Source organism: Pelodiscus sinensis, chromosome 5 (genome assembly GCF_049634645.1).
Source record: "Pelodiscus sinensis isolate JC-2024 chromosome 5, ASM4963464v1, whole genome shotgun sequence".
Lineage (NCBI taxonomy): Eukaryota > Metazoa > Chordata > Testudines > Trionychidae > Pelodiscus > Pelodiscus sinensis.
The window spans coordinates 4,083,800-4,110,115 of record NC_134715.1 but is presented as its reverse complement, the minus strand read 5'-3'; the positions used below and the strand labels follow the sequence as shown (position 1 = coordinate 4,110,115).

Here is a 26,316-nt window from a genome sequence, read left to right as displayed (position 1 = left end):
TGCAAGGGGGCAGGGGTGCAGGGCTGGGTGTGCAAGGGGGCGGGGCAGGGGCGCAGGAGCGCGAGGCAGACGGGGGGGCGGGGCCCAGGGGGCGGGGCAGGGGCTGAGTGGCGCGAGGCAGGCAGGTGACTGTGCCCAAGGGGCGGGGCTGGTGAGGTGGGCAAGCTGGTGAGGCCGCTTAGTAGGCGGGTCACGTGACGCGTTCACGGTCTTTGCACTCTCCCGCCGAACGCGGCCGGGCGGGGGGAGCTAGTGCGCAAGCGCAGTAGTACCACAGGCGTGTGGGCGGAAGTCGCGCTCTGTGACGTATGCTCCCTCTAACCAATGAGCGTTTCCCATCCCCTGCCTGGGCCAGTGCGCGTGCGCAGCGGGCGTGCCCCCGAGTTTTCAAATAGCCGGAGCGGTGCTCGCGCGCGCGTTGCCAGGGCGCCGGGAGCGGCCCGGGAGCCGACATGGCGGAGCCGCTGGTGCGAGCGCGGGCGGGCGGGGCGGGAAGCAGCCGGGGGTGCCGCGGCCCGAGCCCCCGCCTTGGGGCTGGGGGGGGGGTCTCCCAGTTGTCACCGGCTGGGCGGTTTCCAGAGCAGGGCGGGTTTGGGGCGCGGCCATGGGGGGGACCTGCCGGGCAGTCATTGCTTAGGGGTGTTACGGTAGTGCCCGGGCACCCCGGCGGGGGCTATTAGGTGTATTACGGTAGTGCCCGGGCACCCCGGCGGGGGCTGTTATGTGTATTACGGTAGTGCCCGGGCACCCCGGCGGGGGCTGTTAGGTGTATTACGGTAGTGCCCGGGCACCCCGGCGGGGGCTGTTATGTGTATTACGGTAGTGCCCGGGCACCCCGGCGGGGGCTGTTAGGTGTATTACGGTAGTGCCCGGGCACCCCGGCGGGGGCTGTTATGTGTATTACGGTAGTGCCCGGGCACCCCGGCGGGGGCTATTAGGTGTATTACGGTAGTGCCCGGGCACCCCGGCGGGGGCTGTTATGTGTATTACGGTAGTGCCCGGGCACCCCGGCGGGGGCTGTTATGTGTATTACGGTAGTGCCCGGGCACCCCGGCGGGGGCTGTTATGTGTATTACGGTAGTGCCCGGGCACCCCGGCGGGGGCTGTTATGTGTATTACGGTAGTGCCCGGGCACCCCGGCGGGGGCTGTTAGGTGTATTACGGTAGTGCCCGGGCACCCCGGCGGGGGCTATTAGGTGTATTACGGTAGTGCCCGGGCACCCCGGCGGGGGCTGTTATGTGTATTACGGTAGTGCCCGGGCACCCCGGCGGGGGCTGTTATGTGTATTACGGTAGTGCCCGGGCACCCCGGCGGGGGCTGTTATGTGTATTACGGTAGTGCCCGGGCACCCCGGCGGGGGCTGTTATGTGTATTACGGTAGTGCCCGGGCACTCCATAGGGGGCTATTAGGTGTATTACGGTAGTGCCCGGGCACCCCGGCGGGGGCTGTTATGTGTATTACGGTAGTGCCCGGGCACCCCGGCGGGGGCTGTTATGTGTATTACGGTAGTGCCCGGGCACCCCGGCGGGGGCTGTTATGTGTATTACGGTAGTGCCCGGGCACCCCGGCGGGGGCTGTTATGTGTATTACAGTAGTGCCCGGGCACCCCGGCGGGGGCTATTAGGTGTATTACGGTAGTGCCCAGGAGGCCCTGATGAGGTGGGGGGGAAGTTGTTGGGTGTATTACAGTAGTGCCCAGGAGCTCCCCATTGGGGGGTTGGTTATCCTGCAGGGCAGGCTCAGTATTCCTTCTGAGAGGCAGAGAAATGCTTTCTACTTGTGTTTTCAGATCAATTACCAGTAGCTTGTTTTGCCATCTGTATTCAGTGTGCGTTCACACTTGATCTCTCCACACACCACCATTGTTAGGCGGTTTCCTCACTGTGATACATGGTGACCTGTCAAACTGAGTTTTACAAGTGGCTGAATATTGTGTCAACTTTGTGCTGTTGTGTTTAAAGTTTCCCAGGCTGTTTTCCTCAGGTGCTAAAGCATCTCAAATGTTAAATAATCCCCTTTCTCTTTTCTGGTAGCAGGTCCTAGACATGGTCATCTAAGGACTATGACAAACAGCAATAAGGAAAATTTTCTGTCAATACCATTTTCATAGGGATTCTAACTCTTCAGACTTTTTGCTTCTACTGTGATGGGGAATCTGCTCTAGATCTTAACGATGGCTTTGAAGTACCACTATCTGTACACTCAGGCCTACTCTACACTGCTGGGGGTTGTGGATTTAAGTTGCTGAAATAGATCTAAGGATCTGAATAGTGTAGCTGAAATTGGCGTACATAGGTCTCCTTACCATGATGTCTTCACTACTGAGAGTTAACAGCTGGCACTCCCTTGCTGACTCCATCTGCGCTTCTCATTTTGGTGGAGTACCAGAGTTGACAGGAAAGTGCTTGGTGGTCCTGTATACAAGCTACAATAAATCCATCCCCACTGCCGTGATCACTGCCTGTCTCCAGCCCATACCAAAGACTTGCCCTCAGATTCACTGTTAATCCAGCTTCCTTCAGAACTTTCCCAAGTGATATCTTTGTGACCAGTTTCAAGTAATGGAATTCCTTGCTGGAGCTACATCTCTGCTACTGGGTCCTGCTCTCTGATTTTACCAGAGTTGGTTCCATGTATTGGGCAAATAACGTTGTGGTCGCTCATTCTCATTTAAGAGAGAACTTGTTTTTGATCCTTCTGTAAATTGGATTAATGTTTAGTGATCTGTTGTTCTGGACATCAACAACTTCACTGCTACTGCTTTTCTTGACTGTGTAGTCCTGGGGTTTTGTTGTTGCATGGGGTCCTGGCCAAAACCTAGACTTGTGGTCAAGTCTCTGGTCCTACAGTTATTTGCTTTGAATCAGCTCTTGTGTTGTCATTGGGTTTTGATGCTTGAGGAAGAGTGCTTCATGTTAAGCGGTAGCTTTGTCTATGTGGGGTAGAAGCCACTCAAGCACAGTGGAGCCCCTCACTGGTGGGGAGTGGACCAGCCTGGCCAGAGCAGCCCCTGTCTGAAGCGGGCCCAGCATGGCATGCCCAGGTAAGGGCACTCCGGAGCTGCCCCCGTGGTGGGGAGCAGCTCCAGCTCACCTGCCCTGTTTAAGTGGTTAGCCAGTTAAACATGACGGTTAACTGATTAACAGGGACTTTACATCCCTAGTCTTGAAACAGTTTGTATCTTTGTTCAAGCTCAAATCTCTAAAATAGCTTTTTGTGGTTTGGCATTGGTAGGTGAGGCATGGTAAAAGTCTTTGAAGATTTGCTCCTGTGACAATTTGTGGGATCAGTTTGTGATATCCTATTTGATTGTGGGTTCTTTTTATATGTATCTGTGTCAGATTGCAGAATCCATTTTTTTAATCTTCTCTGTTCTGTTACCTCGATGCTGGACGTGAATTCTAGAGGTTGGCGGCAAAGGCCTAACAATAGATGGTCCTTCCCGTGACATTGAATCAGTCTGTACAATTGGCTGACTATTGTCCAGGAGAACTGACTTACCAGAGGGAAGATTGCCTGTCAACAGAATGACCCGGTGATAGTCTGAGACTCCCTGAAGAGGCTGATCCAAGAGTTGCCTGACAAAGGGTCTTGTGTTAATTTAGATGGAATCAAGGTGTTAGCATGAATCTGTAGCTGTCTAACACGAATTAGTGAGGGGCCAGTGCAGGTTTTAGGGACTTGGACAGTGGGTAACATTGCAGCTGCTAGAAGGGAAGGCTAAATGGAGTATTTGTGAACCGTCCGGTGGGTGGCCAGGAAGAGGTGCTCTGCTGGAGCAGTGTTTCTCAAAGTGGTTTGTGAAACCACTTTGAGAAACCTGCTAACTAGCCTGCCCCGGTGTGTTATTTTACCGGTGCCACGGCCACGGAGCCTGATGGCTCCCATTGGCTCTGGTTCACTTTTTGCAACCAAGGGGAGCCCCTGGAATTGACAGCCTGGCCCACGCCGCTTCCCGTGCCTCCCCTTGGCTACAAACAGTACTCAGTCCGGAGAGCATCAACCCCCTCTTAGTTCCTAGTCCAATGAGCATCACTCCCCTCCCTTCTTCATTCCATCCACTAAAATGATCACTGATTAAACCATTGGTCCCCAGACTTTTGAGAGTAGCACCCTCAATCCTTCAGGGATAGGAGCAGGGCTGCAGCTCCCATGGGGAAAGAAGGGGGAGACTGGGATAAGAATAAGGGGGCCCAGGCTGAGGGTGAGTCTGGGGCCAGAAACACAGCCATGGCCAGGGGCCAGGTGTGGAGCTGCAGCTGTGGACTAAGGCTGGGAGCAAGACTTGGTACAGGGTCAGGAGGTGGGGCTGCAGTTGTGGGTAGGGTTGGCACAGAGCAGGCAATGGAGCAGCTTGGGGTGGCACTCCCTCTCCAGATCCCTCTGTGCCTCTGAGTGTTTCTCCATTCCTCCCGCCTCCCATGGGCTGGGACCCACACTTTTAGAACCTCTGGACTAAACAATTTAAAATGAAATGTCATTGTCAGTATTAAGTAGATGCTCCAGTCAGATAAATAAAAGATATAGGAGTTTACCCCTCTGTCGTTGTATCAGGTAGTCAGACTCAGGGAGACATGGCTCCAGTTCATTCACAAAAGGTATTTCCACAGTCATGGTGACTAGAAAGTTTTTTTTTTTTAATGAAAACTTAGAACACCTGAATGTCATGTGAGCCATGTAATTAAATCAGTCAGATTCCATGCTTTATATGCTTATTTTAGAGGTAAGCGAAGTTATTAGCTGCTGGTATACATGTGTGGGTATATTTACCAGCACTGTAGAGGGGAAAAAAAAATTAGCTCAGGGAGTTCTTACCTGTTTCACATCAGTACAAAACCTAATTCTGGGAATCCTCTGAACTGATGTACTCAAGAAACAAATAATTAATTGAATAGTTCCCTTTCTTTTTCAAGTGGTATCATGTTTGATGGTAAGAAATTGACTTTAGTTTTTTCTTTTTTTTACAGAATCATTTAAAAAATGACTACAGAGCAAGATTTTGCTATGGAGAAGGGTAATTAATTTTAATTTGTAGATTCTGGCCACTTGTGACAGTTATGTTGTGCTATATTAGTAGATAAATATAGGAACTACAGTATATCAGCTATATTCTTTTAACTTGGTTATCGGATTAGTTCAGTGTTTTTATTTTAAGTGAATATTTTATTTTATATGTGGAAGTTAAAATGTTAAATACTAAAATAGTTTTACTGAAAGCATTTTATTTTTTTCCTCCTGATTATTTTGGTCAATCGAGTGATCCTCAGTTAAATAGAATATTAGAAGGTGGACATTGACAAGCAAATGTCTGACTATTCACTCAGAAGTCAGGTAATGCCAGCGTTTAGATTGTGTACAGAACCTTAATTTTGCTTTTTGCTTCTGAGCTACTGCATTACCCCATCCAGCATCCCTTTGATTTACATGTGGGTAAAAGGGTGAGTGAAGACGAGGCCTATTGATACGTCCTTCTCAGACCCCAGCCTTTTCCAACTTCTAAGTATTTACACCATGCAACTATAGTGTTTCTAACATAGCTTTTTCAGTTCCACAACTAGAAATGTTTGGCTAGGCATCACAGAGATGACCTGTCGAATGCATTGCAGGAAATAAGAATCCCTCTCTTGCTGTCACATAGGTTGTTTACTGGATAAAACACTTCACAGAATTTTCATGTATACTTCATTGGCCTTAGTGCACTTTAAGGCTTGATCTACCCTACTATGTGAGATTGATCTGAGTTATGCAACTTTAGCTATGTGAATAATTGAAGTCAAAATGCTTAGAGCTACGTACCATGGTGTTTTTGCTGCTTTAAGTCAACAGCTGATGCTCTCCCAATGATTCCGCCTGTGCTTTTTGATCTGGTGGAGTACCGGAGTCGATGGGAGAGTGCTTGAGGATCTATTTATCGCGTCTAGTATAGATGTGATAAATTGACTCCTGCTGGATTGATCGCTGCCCGTTGATCTATTGGGTAGTGTAGACAAGGCCTAATATTCTGCAGTTGTTCCTCCATCTATTCCTCCATTGCAGTTTCCACTGGGGCTCTTATTCAGTCCTTTCACACCTTACAATTTTTGCATAAACACTTTTCCTATTTACAGATGTTTCTGCCAATTTGCAGCAATACATTTGTTTTCTTACTATACAGCTAAGTCAGGCATGCATATTGGGGAGTCTACTTTTAGGTGCACACTTATTAGTTTAGTGAAAAAATTACCTTACTTGCCTAAGATCTGATTTTTAAAAACTTGTAACATATATTCATACCAAAAAACAATTTCTTCCTATTCTCTTGGCTTTATTACCCAATGAGGGCATGTCACCTGTAAGGCAGTGTAAAACAAAGTTGTCCATTTTGGTTTGCGGGAAGAAGACATTTTTTCATGCCCCTCATACTCAATATTGGTTGAACTATTGTCTCTTGAATTTTCAGAAAGCAAGCTAAACTTATCATCATGCAGAAAATTAAGCTTGGAAAACCAAAAATGTACAGAAGTTATGAACTAATATCAATAGTGATGTGATGTCAATGTAAAAGCCATTATATCATATCAGCCATTGTGCTTACTCTGCATATGCTGAGAGAAACAGGCTACATGCAAATTTTAGGTAGTAATTTTTTATAGCAAAAGATGCTTTAAATATATTTTTTCCTTCTTCCCTCTAGAAAAGAACAGATTAATGTACAGCCAGGCCAAAATGCACTGAAAATTATTCAAGACTGTTTTGAAAGTAAGCATCTAACTTTTATCCGTAAATTAGTATCTTTAATTTATGAGCATGTCAGAAAACTCTCCTCAATCATGCCTAGTGGAAAGCGATTGGTTGTATAAGCAGTTTGATTTTTCATGTAGCAAGTCCATATCATAATGCAAAATGTGTAAAGATTTTTCTAAAAATATATGAGAACTGCAACCTCTCCTACATAAACCATATCTTTTCCTGTTGACTGAATTTTTTTCTCATTAGGTCTGAGTAAATCATATCTTTTAAAATATACAAGCTATGTATTTGTTCCCTTTATCTTGTTACATTGGTTTTTTTTCTTTTTAGGTTGTGTTAGTGATTCTACAATACATTCTCCAAGTATAACATATTGCTCAACCCCTGTCATTTTAAAGCAAACGAAAGATTTATTACTGAGCAAAGAGGTGAGAGAGTGGTCTTAACAACAATGTAACTGTTTGGTGTGGGGAACTATTTCCCTTAAATATGTATTTGTCGTCATTCGACAGAGTTTTATACATGCACCTCTTGAAGTTTTATACATGCACCAATAACGGGAGTGTGCTAATAAAGTTTTCGGATGACACAAAGTGGGAGGTATTGCCAATTCAGTAAAGGACCAGGATATTATACAGGAAGGTCTGGATAATCTTGTAAATTGGAGTAATAGTAATAGGATGAAATGTAATAGTGAGAAGTATAAGGTTATGCACTTAGGGATTAATAACAAGAATTTTAGTTATAAGCTGGGGACACATCAGTTGGAAGTGATGGAAGAGGAGAAGGACCTCGGAGTCCTGGTTGATCACAGGATGACTATGAGCCGCCAATGTGACATGGCTGTGAAAAAGGCTAATACGGTCTTGGGATGCATTAGGTGAGGTATTTCCAGTAGAGATAACGAGGTGTTAGTGTCCTTAAACAAGGCATTGGTGAGACCTCATTTGGAATACTGTGTGCAGTTCTGGTCCCCCATGTTTAAGAAGGATGAATTCAAACTGGAACGGGTACAAAGAAGGGCCACTAGGATGATCCGAGGAATGGAAAACCTGTCTTATGAAAGGAAACTCAAGGAGCTTGGCTTGTTTACCTTAACCAAAAGAAGGCTGAGGGGAGACCTGATTACTCTCTTTAAATATATTAGAGGGATAAATACCAGAGAGGGAGAGGAATTATTTAAGCTCAATATCAATGTGTACACAAGAACAAATGGATATAAACTGGCTATCAGGAAGTTTAGACTTGAAATTAGACAAAGGTTTCTAACCATGAGAGAAGTGAAGTTCTGGAACAGCCTTCCAAGGGAAAGTAGTGGGGGCAAAAGACCTATCTGGCTTCAAGATTAAGCTAGATGGGTTTATGAAGGGGATGGTTTGATGGGATAACATGATCTTGGCAACTAATTGACCTTTCACTATCGGTGGTAAATAGGCAATGGTGGGATGATAGGAGTTACTATAGAGAATTTTTCCTGGGTGTCTGACTGATGAGTCTTGCCCACATGCTCAGGGTTTAGCTGATTGCCATATTTGGGGTCGGGAAGAAATTTTCCTCCAGGGTATATTGGCAGAGGCCCTGGAGGTTTTTTGCCTTCCTCTGTAGCACGGGGCACAGATCACTTGCTGGAGGATTCTCTGCATCTTGGGATCTTCAAACAATCATCTGAGGACTTCAATATCTGAGATATATGTGAGAGGATTATTCTAGGAGGGGTGGGTGAGATTCTGTGGCCTGCACTGTGCAGGGGGTCAGACTAGATGATCATAATGGTCCCTTCTGACCTTAAAGTCTGTGAGTCTATGAGTCTATAAGTCTACAGCTTATACATTTTCTTTATTTGTGGCATAATTTATCCCTCTTCTGTAACAGAGGACAACATTGTTTTACCATAACAACAAAGGCAAATAATTTGGGCATAGTCTCTTACAAAGGTTGTACATCTCCCTGCTCCATACTTTTTCTCATAATAGTTTATCAGCTTTCATTCCTGATAACTTTTCCTGGTAGTCTCTCTGGTTCAGCCTTCTGTGTTTTTGTCACTCCCAGCTTCCGCTTTGGTCCCGCTAAACCTTTTACAATTAAAAGTCCCTGCAAAAAGCAGTGAATGATGCCTTGCCCATCTGCAGCTGGTTGGTAGGGCTAGCTTGAGTGCCAGTGTAAAAGAATTCAGTTATGTTCGTTAGATCTTTCTTTGTGTTGTACCTCCCAGTAATCAAATGTAAGTATATAATTGGGTCTTTGAAGTATGACAACTGATAAACTATTTCTATATAAGATGTAGGGTATATGGCATTCTAGCAGGCTTTGTCCTGTGATTGCATCTGTCCTAGGTAGTCTCCGCTGCCAAAAGGGTCAAGCTGCAGGCTCTTGTGCTGTGTCTAGACGACATTCTCTGTCGACAGAGGGTTATAAATGAGGCACTTTGAAAGTGCAAATGAAGCGTGGATTTAAATATCTCACACTTCATTTGCATAATCGCATAATGGCGCTTTGTTGTCAGAGGGATGTAGTCTAGACACAGCTTTGGGGTGTGTCTATACTTGTAGTAAAACACTCATAGCTGGTTGCATCGGGTTACTTGTGCTTATAGAGCTTGAACTATGGGCTAAACAATTGCAGTGTTCCCTGTAATCTGGGAGCCTGTGTGGCCACTCTGGAGAGATTCAAATTCCTCCCAGCTGATCAGCAGCACACCCTCAGTTAGGTTTTTGTTTGTAGTGATGGTGCACCTGTGTCGGTGCAAATTGAAAAAAATTATTCCGCACATGGATGGAGAAGAGGGAACATTGATCTAGATGTTTAGGCTCAAGCCTGGGCTCTGAAACCCTGTAAGTAAGGTGGGTCTCAGAGCCGGGGCTCTAACCTGATCCTGAATGTCTACACTGTAACTTTGAGCTGTACAGTCTGAGCACTGCAAGCCTAAGTCAGTTGCTCTTCTTCTGAGACTCTGTTCTGGGTTGTGTGGTTTGTTTTTTCCTTTTAGACAGGCATACACATTGCTTGTTACTGACATTCTGTATATTTCAAGTTTTCAACTAAGACAGACTATTCTTATGGGCCTATAATTAATCTGATCAAGTACATCTCTGAGTGTGGTCTACTTAGATGTTTATATGGGTCCTATTGATATGCTTTTCAGCTGTATTACAGATACTAATCAGTTTATCCTCAGAGCACCACTGAGTAAAGAGGTTTTCCTTATTTTACTTCTGACGACCTGGGATGCATAGCAGGAGTGATAAAAGTATATTTTTTTATATCTTTTTACAGTCATGATATTCATTTTAATCATCTTCACATTTTTTTTCCAAAATTTAAAACATTTTATTTATGTTGGCAGAAGGAAATGTAAGAATTTAACCAATTAACTGATAAGCATCAGCTTATTGATTTCCATTACAGTTAAACTCTTCTGGTCTGCGGGCTGGTGTGCAATGGCTTCCAGCTGCCTGTCCCGCTCCTGGGTAGCTGGCTGCCATCCTGTGCTATGGGCTCTGCAGTATAAGGCTTATACCAGTATAAGGCTTTGCTCCGGACGCCTGTGGTACAGCAGCTGGGGCACGGCCGGTTGGTCCCGTAGCGCCGCTCTGGGCGCTACTGGACCAACCCGGCAGCACCCCAGCTGCTCTGCCCCAGGTGTCCTGATTCAGCCACTGCTGGTCAGTTTCAGCAGCGGCTGAATCAGGACGCCTGGGGCAGAGCAGCTTGGGTGCTGCTGGGTTGGTCCAGTAGTGCTGAGGAGCGGCGCTACTGGAGCAACCCAGCAGCACCCAAGCTGCTCTGCTCCAGGCGTCCCCAAGTCAGCTGCTGCTGAAACTGACCAACGCTGACTACAGGAAGCCCGAGGCAGAGTTGCTCTGCCCCGGGCTTCCTGGAATCAGCCGCTGATCAGTTTCAGCAGCAGCTGACTTGGGGACGCCTGGGGTTCTTAAGTTGAATCTGTATGTAAGAACTGGCGTCCAGATTCAGCCTGTTGAAACTGATCAGCGGCTGATTCCGGGAAGCCCGGGGCAGAGCAACTCTGCCTCCGGCTTCCTGTAGTCAGCCGCTGGTCAGTTTCAGCAAAGCTGAATCTGGATGCCAGTTCCGACTTACATACAGATTCAACTTAAGAACAAACCTACAGTCCCTATCTTGTACGTAACCCGGGGACTGCCTGTACATTTCACTTGTTCTATCCTTTTAGAGAACAATTAAAACCATGATTAATCACAATTTTTTCAAGTTAGTTGTCTGAGTTAACTGATTAATCGATAGCCCTAAAATAAAAACCCCAAGCAAAAAGTAATAAGGCAATAAATAGCCCATGCCATATTTGCAACCAATGCCATCTTGTGGTACACTTAAACTTCAACTAGCCAATAAAATTGAAATGCTTTAGCCAGGCGGTAACAGCCCATCATGATTTCTATTTCAAAGTCAATGGGACTTTTGCTTTTGTATTTCCTAACTGTTTTTGTAAATCCCGCCCTTACGTGGTTGAATCTGAATCTTAGGAGATTAATTCAGATGCTATGTTAAATTTTTTTTTAATGTATCAATTTATTTAATGTATTGTATTTTCATTATAAAGTAGTTTTGTTTTAAACACAGATTTTTATGGCACTAAAATAAGATTTTAATATGCAATTTTAATTTCTGATTTTGGAACCATTTATGCCCAATTTTACACACCCAAATAGTTACATTTAAGATACTATCAGTTACATTTAAGTGGAATGATTGAAGTAAGCAAAGTTACTACCTGCTTAAGAATTTGCAGGATCTGGACCTTAATTTTCCGAATTTTTTAGGTTTTTTTATTATAGCAGTTTTGTAAAAATCAAATGATACTCCTAAGCATTTGTAGTTTAGTTGATTAAATGATAAAGTAAAGTTTTAGTAGCACAGGTTTTCAAACTAATTTTACAGAGTCTCAGTGTGATTGATGCGAGTGTTTTTTTTAATAGTCATTTAAATCAATTACTTCCATCAACCTATGTTGATGTAAAAAAAAAAAGAACTTGCCCAGTGTCGTACAGGACTAAGAATTGAATCTTAGAGAGGTTTGCAATGGCATAATTACTCTAATTTATCACAGTACTGACCATTTTAAGAGACTGGAAATTTAAGTGTTAAATTATTTTGAGAATCTGCTTTTAAATGATTTTAGAAAAGACTATGATGAGAAAATAATGATGTAAAGATTTATATTTGTTAATATTTTTACTGTTGCTATATCATAGCAAACTTTTCTTTTCTACCTCTCCCACTCTTCACTGTCAAACATTTCAGCTGAATTCAGGTTTATTTAACTCTGTGAAGAAGACATTTAATTCTACATCCTCTGTAGTTGCATCACCAGTAAAATCAGTCAGCAGTTCAGGTGGGTGATATTAACGTTGCATTATGAATTTTTTTGTGGTAATTATTTCTTGTGATTTTTACCCTTTCTGAGATAAAGCTAATGCTATTTAATATCTATAGCAGGACAGTCAACTGAAGCCCATCAGACACCTATAATACTTGATGCCGTAGTTAATTCTAACAAAAATGAGAGGTGTGTGTTAAAAGAAGATAAAAACTCAAGTGAAGATGACTTTGTTGATGCCGGTGATCCTGTTGGTACTAATGAAAAAACAAATAGTATATTAAAAGATGTTGAAAGGTCAAGACCAGTCCCTGCTGGCATCTTTGATGCTGATGAGGATAATTACGAGATCACTGGATCACCCGTTCTTCTTGTTGAGGAAGCAGAAACATCTGTACACTTGTAAGTTGCTTCACTTGCTAAATCTACAGAAAAAATATTTAAAAATATTTTAAAATTCCAAGTACAGCAGTCTTCAGTGCCCACAGTTAAATTAAAGACAAGTGAGTATTGGATAGGGATGTGAGTGTATAACTGTGCCATTTACATGCAGGCTCTCGCCCTACTCCTGGGGAGCCAGCTGCCACCCTGTGTTGCTGCCTCCGTATCAGTGGTGTGGCAGGCGGGAGCTGGTCCACGCAGGGGAACCGGCTTAAAATCTGGCTTTTTGTGTGCACCAACTCCTGGGGAGCTGCCTGCCGCCCTGCGCTGCTGCCTCTAACACAGAGGCAGTAGCGCAGGGTGGCAGGCAGGAGCCAGTACTTGTGGGGAGCTGGCTCCCAGGGTGCACTGGCTTCTGGGGAGCTACCTGCTGCCCCGCACTGCTGTCTCTGACATAAAAGAACTTAATGTTTGACTCTACATCAGTGTGTCATGGAAATAGAAATGTAGCTTTGCTAAAAAAAAAAAAAAATCACCTGGAAGCCTAAATTTTAAGTTGCTTGCTAGAATATTTGATCTGAACTTTATGACATTTTCTTTAAAAAGTTATTAAAATATGATCATGTAAACTGGAGAAACTTAAAGTCCATTTAGAGATTAATAGTATCAGATCTAAAAACTATTTTCTTATATGTAGATTAAGTCTTGATGAAAAAGCAACTTCAGCAATTATGGAGAGACAGACGGAAATTCAAAGGTCGGAAGGTCCCCAGGTAACAACACAAGAGAAGATAGTTCCAGAGAAAAGAACAAAATGTTCTTCTGTACCTTCTGAACAGAAAAAGAAGTCGCTTTCCTCAGCATTCTTGATGGCTGTGACAACAGGAACTGATGAAAAAAGGTGCAGTGAAGTAAAACTTATTTAGCAAGTAATTAACATAGTCTGAACATAAGAATGGCCGTACTGGGTCAGACCAAGGATCCATCTAGCTCAGTACCCTGTCTGCCAACAGTGACCAATACCAGATGCCCCAGAGGGAGAGAACACAACAGGTAATCCTCCCGTGATCCCTTCCTTGTCACCCATGTGGAGACAAACAGCGGTTAGGGACACCATTCCTACCCATCCTGGATAATAGCCATTGATGGACCTAACCTCCATGAATCTATCCAGCTCTTTTTTGAACCCTGTTAAAGTCCTAGTCTTCACCACATCTTCTGACAAGAAGTTCCACAGGTTGACAGTGTGCTGAGTGAAGCAAAACTTCCTTTGTTTGTTTTAAACCTGCCGCCTATTAATTTCATTTGGTGACCCCTTATATGGTGGGAATAAATAAATAACTTTTCCTTATTCATTTTTTTACACCAGTCATGATTTATTGGCCACTGTGGGCAGACAGAATACTGGACTGGATGGACCATTGGTCTGACCCAGTATGGCCCTCTTACGTTCTTATTCTATAGACCTCTGTCATATCCCCCCTTAGTCTCCTCTTTTCTAAGATGAAAAGTCCAAATCTTTTTAATCTCTCTTCATATGGGACCCGTTCCAAACCCCTAATCATTTTTCTTGCCCTTTTCTGAACCTTTTCCAATGCCAATATATCTTTTTTGAGATGAGGTGACCACATCTGTATGCAGTGTTCAAGATGCAGGAGTACCATGATTTTATACAAAGGCAATAAGATATTCTTTGTCTTATTTGCTATCCCTTTTTTAAAGATTCCTAACATTATTTGCTTTTTTGACTGCCGCTGCACAGGGAGTGGATGTTTTCAGAGAACTATCCATAATGATTCCAAGATCTCTCTCTTGAGTAGTTGTAGCTAAATTAGTCCCCATCATATTGTATGTATAGCTGGGATTATTTTTTCCAGTGTGCATTACTTTTCATTTATCAACATTAAATTTCATTTGCTGTTTTGTTGCCCAATCACTTAGTTTGGTGAGATCTTTTTGAAGCTCTTCACAGTCTGCTTTGGTCTTAACTATCTTGAGCAGTTTGGTATCTGCAAATTTTGCCACCTCACTGTTTACCCCTTTCTCTAGATCATTTATAAATAAGTTGAATAGGATTGGTCCCAGGACAGACCCTTGGGGGGGACTTCACTAGTTACCTCTCTACATTCTGAAAACTGACCATGTATTCCTACCCTTTGCTTCCTATCTTTTAACCAGTAATCAGTCCATGAAAGGACTTTCTTTCTTATCCCGAGACAATTTACTTTACTTAAGAGCCTTTGGTGAAGGACCTTGTCAAAGGTTTTCTGGAAATCTATGTATATTATATCCACTGGCTCCCCCCTTGTCCACATGTTTGTTGACCTCCCTCAAAGAACTCTTGGAGATTAGTAACTCATGACTTCCCTTTACAGAAACCATGTTGACTTTCCCCCCAACAATTCTTTTCATCTATGTATCTGACAATTTTATTCTTTACTGTAGTTTCAACTAATTTGGCCAGTACTGATGTTAGACTTACTGGTCTGTAATTGCCAGGATTACCTCTAGAACCCTTTTTAAATATTGGTATCACGTTAGCTATCTTCCAGACATTAGGTAAGTAAGCTGATTTAAAGGATAGGTTATAAACCACAGTTAATAGATCTGCAATTTCCCATTTGAGTTCTTTCAGAACCCTTGGGTGAATGCCATCTAGTCCCGGTGACTTGTTACTGTTAAATTTATCAGTGTGTTCCAAAACCTCCTCTAACGACACCTCAATCTGTGACAATTCCTCAGATTTGTCACCTAAAAAGAATGGCTCAGGTTTGGGAATCTCCCCAGTATCCTTAGCCGTGAAGACTGAAGCAAAGAATTCATTTAGCTTCTCCGCAATGACTTTATCATCTTTGAGTGCTCCTTTAGCATCTCAATTGTCCAAGGGCCTCACTAGTTGTTTAGCAGGCTTCCAGCTTCTGATGTACTTAAAAAACATTTTGCTATTACTTTTGAGTTTTTGGCTAGCTGTTCTTCAGATTCCTTTTTGAAGTACTGTAGCAACAAATTTAAACCGTATCTTATTAATATTGTATTATGTATTAAAGCAATCCACCTCATTAGTAAAAATAATCAGAAAAATGTAAATGAATGATAATGGTAATTGGAAATAATAGCAGTCAAAGTGCTTTTAAGGTGCCCAAAATCCACAATTGATGAAAAAGGTCATACTGGTTAAAACATGGATCAACTTTTGAAGGGAAATGAAGGCCGCTATAAAATGTGATATTAACTTCTCCTTACTTCCATTTGTTATATAGTTGTGAATATAAATCAGAATGTAGGAATGGTAGAAAGTTGATAAAGGAAGCGAAGGATATAAAGAAGAAATATATGGCCATCAGAGTTAAGGACATGCTTGGAAAAAAGTCCTAGAAATGGTGTATTGATCAATTTATATACAAATGGTAGAATTATTAGCAGTAATGCAAAAATGGCAGAAGTGTACAATACATATTTCTGTTCTGTATATGGGGAAAAAGCAGTTGTAGTCCATGAATGCTAACATTATTTCCTTTCCATTCAGTCTTACTGTGGCTTTTCCCCTTGATTCAGCTTTGGTGAGGCCACATCTGGAGTATTGTGTCCAGTTCTCGGCCCCCCACTACAAAAAGGATGTGGACTCATTGGAGAGGGTCCAGCGGAGGGCAACCAAAATGTTTAGGAGGCTGGAGCATATGATCTATGAGGAGCGGCTGAGGGAGTTGGGCCTGTTTAGTCTGCAGAAGCGAAGAGTGAGGGGGGATTTGATAGCAGCCTTCAACTTCCTGAAGGGAGGTTCCAAAGAGGATGGAGAGAGGCTGTTTTCAGTAGTGACAGATGGTAGAACAAGGAGCAATGGTCTCAAGTTGTGGTGGGAGAGGTCCAGGTTGGATATTAGGAAAAACTATTTCCCTAGGAGGGTGGTGAAGCACTGGGATGGGTTACCTAGGAAAGTAGTGGAGTCTCCATCCCTAGAGGTATTTAAGTCTTGGCTTGACAAAGCCCTGGTCGGGTTGATTTAGTTGGAATTGGTCCTGCCTAGAGCAGGGGGCTGGACTTGATGACCTTCTGAGGTCTCTTCCAGTTCTGATTCTACGATTCTATGATATGATTCCAACTTCCAACCATTCAACTGTAGTGTTTCTAACAGCTTTTTTTTACCATTAGTGTCTTAGGAGGATGTTAAACAGAGCTACTAAAGCTAGACACAGTTTTAAATCAGTAGGTGCAGATTACTCTCACCCAAGAGTTTTAAAAGCTGGCTGAGCAGATTGCTGGACCATTAATGCTGATTTTCAATAATTCGTGGAACACTGGGGAAGTTCCAACAGACTGAAAGAAAGCGATTGTTGTGCCAATATGTGAAAAGGACAAATTGTACAGGTGCACAATGCTCAAATTATTGGTGATTTTCACCAGATATTATATAGTTGGTAAATAACCTAAAACATTCTAGGCATGTATCTTTCTTTCAATATTTTGTTTCATTCATTTTCAAAACTATTTTCTTTATTTTCTGAACCAAATTACATGAGAAAACAACCCTTTTTTGTACTTTTATCTTTAGGCATTCAAGCTTAATACCACCAGCATCACCTTCTCCTGTAAAAGATTTAGATTTAGGAATGGAAGATGAGTGTGAGTTTCTAATTGATGAATCAGATGGTTTTTCTTTTACATCCTGGTTTTCAATTCCAAAAAAGAACAAAAAAGTAGAGAAACAGGCTTTAGCAAAGCCTGTGCCAAAACCTCAACCTTCTGAAAGGAAAAAGGCAGTTGTACGAGAAAGCAAGAAACGCAAGGATAGAAGGGCACAGAATGAAGTAACCGTTAAACAGACTCGAATGGAACAGTCGAAAATGGATCCATGTAATGTTGCTGAAGGGATACAAGATGAGTCACAAAATTCTTTGGATGTAAATCTAGTTTTGACTGAAAAAAAGGAAAATACTCTTAAATCTGTAAGGCAAAGCGGTCCTCACATAGGTAAGTCATTTAGAAAAAAACAATCGAGGTAAAGAATCATTGGATATTTATACTTGCAAAGGCAAATGTTGATAATTGAATTATGACTAAAAAAAACCCTTAGCAATAGAGCTTTTTCTACCTTTGATTTGCCTGTTCTTAACTGAATTTTTTGTTTTGGTTTAAAATGATGCTACTATTAATGATCTCTTTGGGAATGTTTTGATTTATTCCAGGGGATGCTTTATTGGGCAACAGAGGAAAATATTCTTAGGTCCCCTTCTTTCTGAGTATTTTTATGATTATTCAACAGTTGGAAGGCAAATTGGGAGACCTTTGACTGAGATGGAGGGATCAACTGAGAAATGTGCGGTGTGTGCATATGGCAGTAAGAGAGGCAATAGTGTGGTGCTATCGGAAGGTAGCAGTGATTACTTGCTTCCATATTTTCAAGGCAAATAAGGAAGACTGTAACATCTGTGTTTCACTTCCAACTTTGTGGGAAGGAGTTAGAGATATTTCAGTAGGAGGGTGGTGAAGTACTGGAATGGGTTACTTAGGGAGGTGATGGAATCTCCATCCCTAGAGGTTTTTAAGTCCTGACTTGACAAAGCCCTGGCTGGGTTGATTTAGTTGGGATTGATCCTGCTTTGGGCAGGGGGCTGGACTCAATGATCTCCTGAGTTCTCTTCCAGCCCTAAGGTTGTATGACATGTGTTGTGTCTGCAGGGAATCAGCATTTAAGTGACAGTGAGACAGAGCTACAAGGAATAGCGGGATAGAGCTAATTAACAGGAAGAGTTTAAAGTTGACTGGGAAGCAGTTGAGTGAGGATAAAAGTTGCGGCAACTTTTTCTAGATTAAGGCTCAGTAGGTGAACTAAATGTGGTACACTGAATATTTACAACTGTATGCAGAGTACACATCAGAAGGTGCTGCTTCTGCTTTTGGAGCCTTAAGTAAAAACCACCCACCAGAGAAAAATGTGTGGATGATATTTCAGTTGTTAATATAATATAGTTTTGTGTATATAAATTATTCATGCAGTTTTTTAAAAGGAAATGAATTAATATGTGCTTTTTTGTATGTTGGCAGAAGAGAGTAAAAAGCATACGCATGGACAGAGATCCACAAGAACCCCAAATGAAAAAAAGTCCCCGGTCCTGAAACAGATACAGCCCAAAAAATTCACGTTTTTAATTTCCGAATCAGACACAGAGACTTCCGATACAGAACAACATAAGCCAACAGAAATAGCTCATGAAGATTCCTTTGGACCTTGTAATACTACTGAGCAGCCTCAAGAAAAGATTGCATCTTCAGAAGAGGATCATAGTTCTCCAGAACCTCCCCGCTCTATTTTAAAAACTGCTCTATGTTCATCCCACAAAAAACAAACTGCTAAGCAGAAACTTTCAAAAGTTGCATCGTCTAAAAAACTGGTAGAAAACCAAAGAAACAAAGTTAGAAAATCTGCCCTTAAATCCACTAGTAGAAAAACAAGGGTGCTAATCTCAGGGGAGAGTTCTGACAGTGAGCCTATAGAGGAGGTCAACGAAAGGGAGCTTTTAAAGTCAAACAAAGTCAAAGCCCCTTCATTGCAACAGGAATCACAGACTCCCATATTACATAAATCCCATCAGTCCGTCAAACTTAAAAATGTCATTCATTCACTAGAATCCTCTGGTAATGTATATATCAAAACTCCTGCAAAATCTAAAGAACCGTTACAGAATCTCATAAACTATCCAGAGAATACTGGTGAAAGGAAAAAAGCCTCCGCTAAATCTCTGCAGCAGACAGCTACTCAAATTAATCAAAGAACAGATATGATTGATTGTTCACATTCTGAAAATGCTGAACTTGGGAATACTACAGTTCACAAGGATTCTTCTGACCAGAACATGGCAGAACAAAAAGACAAGAAGTCAAATGCATCTGTGAAAACAAAATACAAAAAAAAGAGTAATGCCTGCCGATCACAGTAGGTTTTTTTTTAAATGAATATACAATACAATGTAATTGTTCATTAAACATTTTCTGCCAATGGTACATCATTATTAAGTAATTACAATATGCAATACAGTTATAACTCCATAAGTAAGTAATAAGCAGATAAATGAAGTATTATAATTAAAAAGCTGTTACGAACCATGGGCTGACATCCAGGATTTTGTTGCAATGGGAGCCTAATGCTCTGTCTTATGATGTTGTAGTACCAGATTCAGACAGTGAATTTTATATTATCGTGTAGTTTCTGTGAAATTAATTTTGAAGTGTATATATTTAGAATAAGGTATAAAAGGGTATTTTTTAATTACTTCATGATTTTCCAAATTTTTTATGGTCTTGTGTACCTATACTTTTAAAAACAATGAGAAGTCTCGTGGTATCTTAAAGACTAACATTTGTTTGGGCATAAGCTTTTGTGGGCAAAAACCCATTGGGTTAGTCTTTGAGGTACCACAGGACGACTTATTGTTTTTGCAGATACAGACTAAGGGTATGTCTACGCAGCAACATTATTTCGAAATAACATAGTCCACGTGTACGCAGCTGGCAGTTATTTTGAAATAATGTCGAACTACTGTCAAGCTGGAGGACTTCTTACTCCGACTCTGTCCATGGAGGCCTGGGCTGGCTGTTGACAGAGGCTGCTCTGGCAGAAGGCCCTGTCCGTGGTGGATCTGAGCTCCCCGCAGACAAAGGCTGCTCCAGAGCCCCTGCAGGGAAGGGAGCTTGGACCCTCTGCAGACGGGCTGCTGCCATGAAGCAACCTGTCCGTGGGGAGCCGTGGGCAGAGCTTGCTTTGCAGCAGCCTCCCTTGCCCTTTCCCCTCACCCTGTGCGGATGGTTTTGGTAGAGGCAGCAGGAGACAGCTGTACCGGTGCTGGGGGAACTGGCTTTTAAGCTGGCTCCCCTCAGCACCGGCTCCTGCTTCCCCCTCCTTGCTGATACAGAGGCAGCAAGGGGGGGGGGGGGGGAGCGGAATTGGAGTAGTAGAGAAGATTAACTGATAAGCCTAGGCTTATCGGTTAATCATCTATTCGACCACTCGTTTACCTCCCTAGTCCAAAAAAGGAATCTGTTACTTTGATCAATTATTTTATCAAATGTAGTACATGTCCTATTTACTTTTGAACAATATTTGCTTTCAGTGAAGTTAGTACTAATTTATGATTTGTTGTTATAGCTGAAGAAGCCTCTCTCTGATTCAGACAAATAACTTCTGCCCTCTAATTTTATATCCGTATTCTTCTAAAACTCCTTCCATATGCCCCTCCATGTTATGAAGAATTACTAACTTTCAGTAACAAAATACAGGACTATGTAGCACTTTAAAGACTAACAAGATGGTTAATAATAAACCATCTTGTTAGTCTTTAAAGTGCTACACAGTCCTGTATTTTGTTTCAGCTACACCAGACTAACACGGCTACATTTCTATCACTAACTTTCAGTAAGATTACTAACCATTGCATCTTTTCTAGGATCTTTCCTGCACCTGAGAGAAACAAGAGTCATAGCAGGTAATTTCCTTTATTGTGTGTAGAATTGCCTTTTTAATATTTCTTAGCGCTAGGAACAGTAGCAGGGTTGCAAAACCTTCTCACTAGATAAATGAGCCATCACCAAGATTTTGCTTTTTCTTCCCCTCTAAGACTCATTGCCTTGGTCCCAAATCAAATAGGCATGGACCCAGCTGCCACTCACTTCCTTCCCCTAAAGCAAGAATAGAATAAGGCTCTAGAGCAGTGGCTCAGTGGCTCCAGTTACCTTTGCAGTTGTTTAGCTAGAAAGGTTTGTGTGGCGACTTGCTTCTAGGTCAGGAGTCTCTTGAGGGCAAGTGCAAAACTTTCTCTTTATGGCTGTTCTGGGCTTCTAGTGGGTCCCAGCTGCTTATCAATCAGACATTTCTGTTGCTTGGACAAAATGGTCTGCCAAGTCCATTGCATTACTTACAACTTGCTGAGGGCTTCTATAGGTACCACGCCATCCAAGCCCCTCAAGTACAGACATTCTGCCTACGAGTGTAAGTGACTAGTTGACTAGTCAACTCTCCGATACACATATGTTTATCAGATAGTCGACTGGTGATTCGACTAGTCGCTTCCTCCCCGCCCGCCTTTGCTGCCTCTATCAGAGAGAGGCAGCAAGGTGGGAGAGCAGGAGCTGGTGCTGGGTGGAGCTGGCTTAAAAGCCGGTTCCCTCCAGCACCGTCTCTGTGGGGGGTGGGCAGAGGCGCAGCGGGTAACTGGCAAGTTACATTTCAAAAATGTACATTGCTTGCTACATTTCAAAAGCAGAAGTGCCGTGGGGAGTAAGGGAGACTCAAGCAATCCCCCACTGGCCCCGTGCTCCCCGCACACTTTGCTTTTGAAATGTACAAGAAGGGCTCTTGTACATTTCAAAAGCAGAGGTGCCCTTATCGAGTAGTTGATGGAAATTCCATCGACTCTTCAATTAGTTGATTAATCTAAATGTAACATCCCTAGTTCTGCCACTCCAATTCTACAGATATTTTCATAAAAATTAAATTCAAATACTAGATGTGGTTTTGTTCCCATTTCCCCATACTAGTTTGCAAATGTACAATGGAATGTCTGCTTCTATTTTGACTGCCTCTTTTCTTCTTCCCTTTTTTATGGTTGCTATTACATTGACAAACATTTAACATTTTGTCCTTCTAAATGTCAATACATGATGAAAAACACTTTGAAATTTGATACAGTTGGTTTTGTAATGTTATTTTTCATAAATTGCATTTTCATACAGATGCTATTTTTTTTTAAAGTGGGCCTGTACTGAACCGTTATGTAAAATTTACTTCAAAAAATGCCGAACCTATTGCATATGAATGGGAAGATTCATCTTCAGGTAAGGTTTAAAGGTGTCAGTTCCTTTTTTATATGCATGAGAATATTGCAGATTTCATTTAAAGTTCTTAAAATGCTACTCAAGTATCATGAAAAGTTTATTCAGTATCATGAAAAGTGTCAGAAAACCCAAGTGGCTGCAGGTTTATTCTTTGCTCCCCTGGGATCATTCATGAATCTGCTAACTTATGCATATTAGTGTTTTTTTTCTTCCAAAATTGGGTTTTACCTGTTTGGGGAATATCTTTGGTTTATAATGATTATATAATTATAATGAGGCTGAATGAGGTCAGAGTCCTGGCAAGGGTGGTGATGGGAAATAGCATGTGATCATGGTGGTCATGAAATTCTATATTTCTCCATTGTGGTGATTTTATACTGCATTTTTCAGATAAATCTATGGTCTTGAAGGATCAGGCAAGTGAATTTTTGCCAAATTCACTAGGGCATAAACTAGGTAAGGTTATTTTTTAAAATTCCTTTATGTACATGCATGAAACTAGGTTTTCAATTTTGCAGTAAGCTATTATGTCCAATAAAGACCCACAAAGCTCTTAGGGGAAAATACATGTTAATTTTATCTTTTATACTATGGTAGTATGCTAATCCCGATTACATTCTGGTCCATTGTGCAAAACATAGAAAGGTGCAGTCCCCAAGAGCCTACAGTTAAGATGAAAACATGCTAATGGTGGGAGAATGGAATATAACACACAGAAATGGTGGTGATAGAGATAGGCAAGACTTGTTAGTTCAGTCTTCTAAAAACAGAATTAACTCTTGTCTAATTTTAAAAATGAATTTAAAGTTTGACCGTTTACATATAAAGCTATGTAAAATAAATTCTGAATGTTCTCTTTTGGTTTTCTCTTTAGCCTAATTTCTACTGATAGTTTCTGGATTCATTTTATCCAATGTGAATTGTTTTTTTCTTTAAATCTGTTCATTAGTAATGCCATCCCACACACCCAATGTTCGTCGGACAAAAAGAATAAGACTAAAGCCTTTGGACTATTGGCGAGGGGAGCGTGTGAACTATCTGTCGAGACCGTCAGGTATTGTTTCTAAATACATACCTGGTTGCCTTCAATTTTAATTCTGTGCAATATCTTTTGAGTCATATTCATTAAACAGTAATCAGTGATATATCTGTGGTCTCAGGCTATGGTTCTCATTTTTTTCTCAGTTTCACTTTCATTTGCTCCATGAACCCATTAAGTATTCTTCTCCTTACAGTATTTATAACTAGAAATAATGTCATAAGAGATTGCTACACACCCTCAGAAAGCTAAACTGCCCATTCTCTGTTTCTCTGTGTTAATGCTATATTTCTAAAGAGAGGGAATAAAGTGATTTCTGCAAATCTGTATTCTCATACAATACAGATTCATAATAATAAGAGAAGGAAAAAACCTATTAGGCTGACTCCGTTCCTTCTTGCAATGCAAAATTATTATTCTGTATCTATTCTAATTCATCTAGTCTAATTTTAAATGCCATAAGGAATGGAATCCATCTCACTGGCTCTGCACTTCAACCTAAATTTTGCCTTAATCACATTGTCTGTGATTGCATTACATTTTTCCAATAATTGACTCGTCTTGATTAAATATCACATACCTAGCAGGCCAGATTTTCAAAAGAATTCAGCCTTATTTGTTCTCAGGGGGAGCTGCTCAATCTTGAGGGTTGTTTATTTATTTTAAAAATTGGCTACTTGCTTTTGGTGTCCTGTATGGTCCTATGCAATTTTGAAAAATCAGCCTCAATTGTGCTGAGCTCTTTTACTAGGCCACGTATCTTAGCTTTTAGTCTTTCTGGATCAATCAATCCTCCATGATTCTTGATTATTTTTCTTCCTTATAGAATCATAGAAATGTAGGACCGTAAAGGCATGTCTTTACTACCCGCTGGATTGATAGGTAGTGATCGACCCACTGGGGGCAATTTATCACATTTACACTAGTATAGACATGACAAATCAACTGCCAGGTACTCTCCTGTACTCCACCAAAGCGAGACGAGTAGGCTGAGTTGATGGAAGAGCATGAGCATGTAGCCGCAACGATTTTTAGTGGTTACACGGTTACTAAAATGCTCCTCCCTGGAGCCAGAGTCAGCAGCCAGTGCAATCTCAGCTCCTGGCTCCATTCCCGGGGAGTCCCATGCTACCTTTATATTAAGGATGTTAAATTTCCGTTAATCGACTAGTTGAGTAGTCGATGGAATTTCCTTTGACTAGTTGATAGGCACTTCCTCATTCCTCCCTTGAAATGTACAAGAGCCCCTGCTGCGGCTCTTGTACATTTCCAAGGAGGAATGCGGAACACCGCATGCATCCCGGGGCCAATGGGAAGTCCTGCTGACTCTGGGCTGCACGCGGATGTGCCTGCTTCTAAATGTACAAGAGTCCCCAGCGGGGGCTCCTGTGCGTTTCAAAGCCACAGTGCACTCATGGAACCTGGGGTCAACGGAGGACTCAGAGTCCCCTGCTGTCTCTGGGCTCCATGCTGCGCTGCATGGCGCACGGAGCCCGGGATCAGCTGGGGAGTCTCAGTTGATCCCGGGCTCCATGGCGCTGCCCCTCTGTAATGCCAAAGTGGCAGCTGCCTCACAGTTGATTCCTGGCCAGCTGTGTGGTGCTGCCCCTTTGAAATGCCTAGGCTGGTTGAGTGTCGTCCTCCCATTTCCTTCTTTCCTGCTCTGGCTCCTCTTCTCTGCTGCATGGGATTTACACAGGATAGGAAGCAAAGCTGAGAATCAAGAGAAAGCTCCTAGCTGCCCAGATTTTGGGGTCTGTGCACTGCAGTGTGGATGCCAGAGCCCTAGATTCAAGCTCAGGTTAGAAAATTCTCAAGCGAGGAATAAAATGCGAGTGGGTGGGCACTGTGGAAGTTCCAGGCAGGAGTGTGCTTCTTCGGGGATGTTAATTCTCTCTCTTGCAGCAAGTGCTGAATTCCACTGCCCTGCAGGTAGTTACCGGAGGTGGAACGAAACTGAACGGGTCTCTGGAAAGTGGGGCTAATACACGGCTGTAGTCCAGTCATCGATTCTACCCACAGCTATACACTCACATTGGAGAGTTGTGGATCTAGACTTGAGAGAGAATTTTAGTTTTTCCCAAATGCCTCTGGTTGTTTCACAAAAGGCAGTTAAAAAAAGAAAAAAAGGGTTCAAACAGTAAATTCTGAACCTCACTGTTTTAAAAAATTAATAAGCTTTTTCATAAAAAATGTTAAAATGCCGACTATGCAGTAATATTTGTTTCTTTTCTTCTATTTCAGGAGGGTTTGTAGTAGGTGGAATAACGTACCCTAAAAAGGAATCATGCAGGGAGGCTAAAAAAAGGAGAAAACCTACGCCAAAAACAAGTACAAACTCCTTAAAACTTTGTTTTTTATTTCTATAGCAGTATGGAGCAGTGGTTCAGATTATGTACACCCCTCAGAACTTCTTTGGGGGGGAAATATTGTAAGAAATGTAATTAATGTTAAAACACATTAATATGAATTAAAACTAATGTTAGTATAGGCAAGAAAATGAGCTTTAAAACATTGGTTTGGACCAATCTTAGATTAACAAGAACTTCATGTGGTGGGAAAGGAGGGGCTATTTGAGGGAATCTGAGCATGATTATAAACTCAGAGCAATGAGTAAAGAAGATGAATGCAGTTCTGTCCTTAATCAGTCTGTTGGTTCGATGATATAAACTAATGTACGCATGCATCCCTTTTATATGAAGGTTGGCGACTGTAACTACCAAATGTTTTATGAACACAAGCAACCAATGTCGTCCCGAAAGGCAGTGCACAAAGGTCTTACTTAGACAGGGGAAACACATTGTGATACACAACATGTTGGCTAGCCTGTTTTAACTAACGTAACGTATAATGATTTTGCCCTCAGTAAAGATGAGGACAGTTGCTTTAAGAATGTTAGCTGGTTGAGCTGATAAGACCAGTATAGTTCTTGTCTATACTGAAGATGGTAGTGACTGACTTCATTTCCCATGACTGAGTTGGTCTAC

At 42.2% G+C, this 26,316-nt stretch overlaps 1 protein-coding gene across 5 annotated transcripts in view; it reads left to right on the top strand.

The window, feature by feature from the left end:
• Window positions 1–323: 323 nt before the first annotated feature.
• Window positions 324–26,316, top strand: part of CENPC (centromere protein C) — a 130,327-nt gene continuing 104,334 nt past the window's right edge. For 2 of the 5 annotated variants that reach the window (XM_075929261.1, XM_075929262.1), the window contains exons 1-14: window positions 327–467; window positions 4,970–5,016; window positions 6,676–6,740; window positions 7,062–7,159; window positions 12,009–12,099; window positions 12,201–12,486; window positions 13,163–13,366; window positions 17,015–17,433; window positions 18,508–19,396; window positions 20,904–20,942; window positions 22,208–22,290; window positions 22,681–22,746; window positions 23,240–23,344; window positions 25,574–25,660. In XM_075929261.1, the coding sequence (XP_075785376.1) occupies window positions 453–467; window positions 4,970–5,016; window positions 6,676–6,740; window positions 7,062–7,159; window positions 12,009–12,099; window positions 12,201–12,486; window positions 13,163–13,366; window positions 17,015–17,433; window positions 18,508–19,396; window positions 20,904–20,942; window positions 22,208–22,290; window positions 22,681–22,746; window positions 23,240–23,344; window positions 25,574–25,660 (2,494 nt within the window). In that variant the 5' untranslated portion in view covers window positions 327–452. Of the gene's footprint in view, window positions 468–4,969; window positions 5,017–6,675; window positions 6,741–7,061; window positions 7,160–12,008; window positions 12,100–12,200; window positions 12,487–13,162; window positions 13,367–17,014; window positions 17,434–18,507; window positions 19,397–20,903; window positions 20,943–22,207; window positions 22,291–22,680; window positions 22,747–23,239; window positions 23,345–25,573; window positions 25,661–26,316 lie in introns of all 5 variants that reach the window. The other 3 variants (XM_075929260.1, XM_075929259.1, XM_075929263.1) reach the window with 3 other exon arrangements.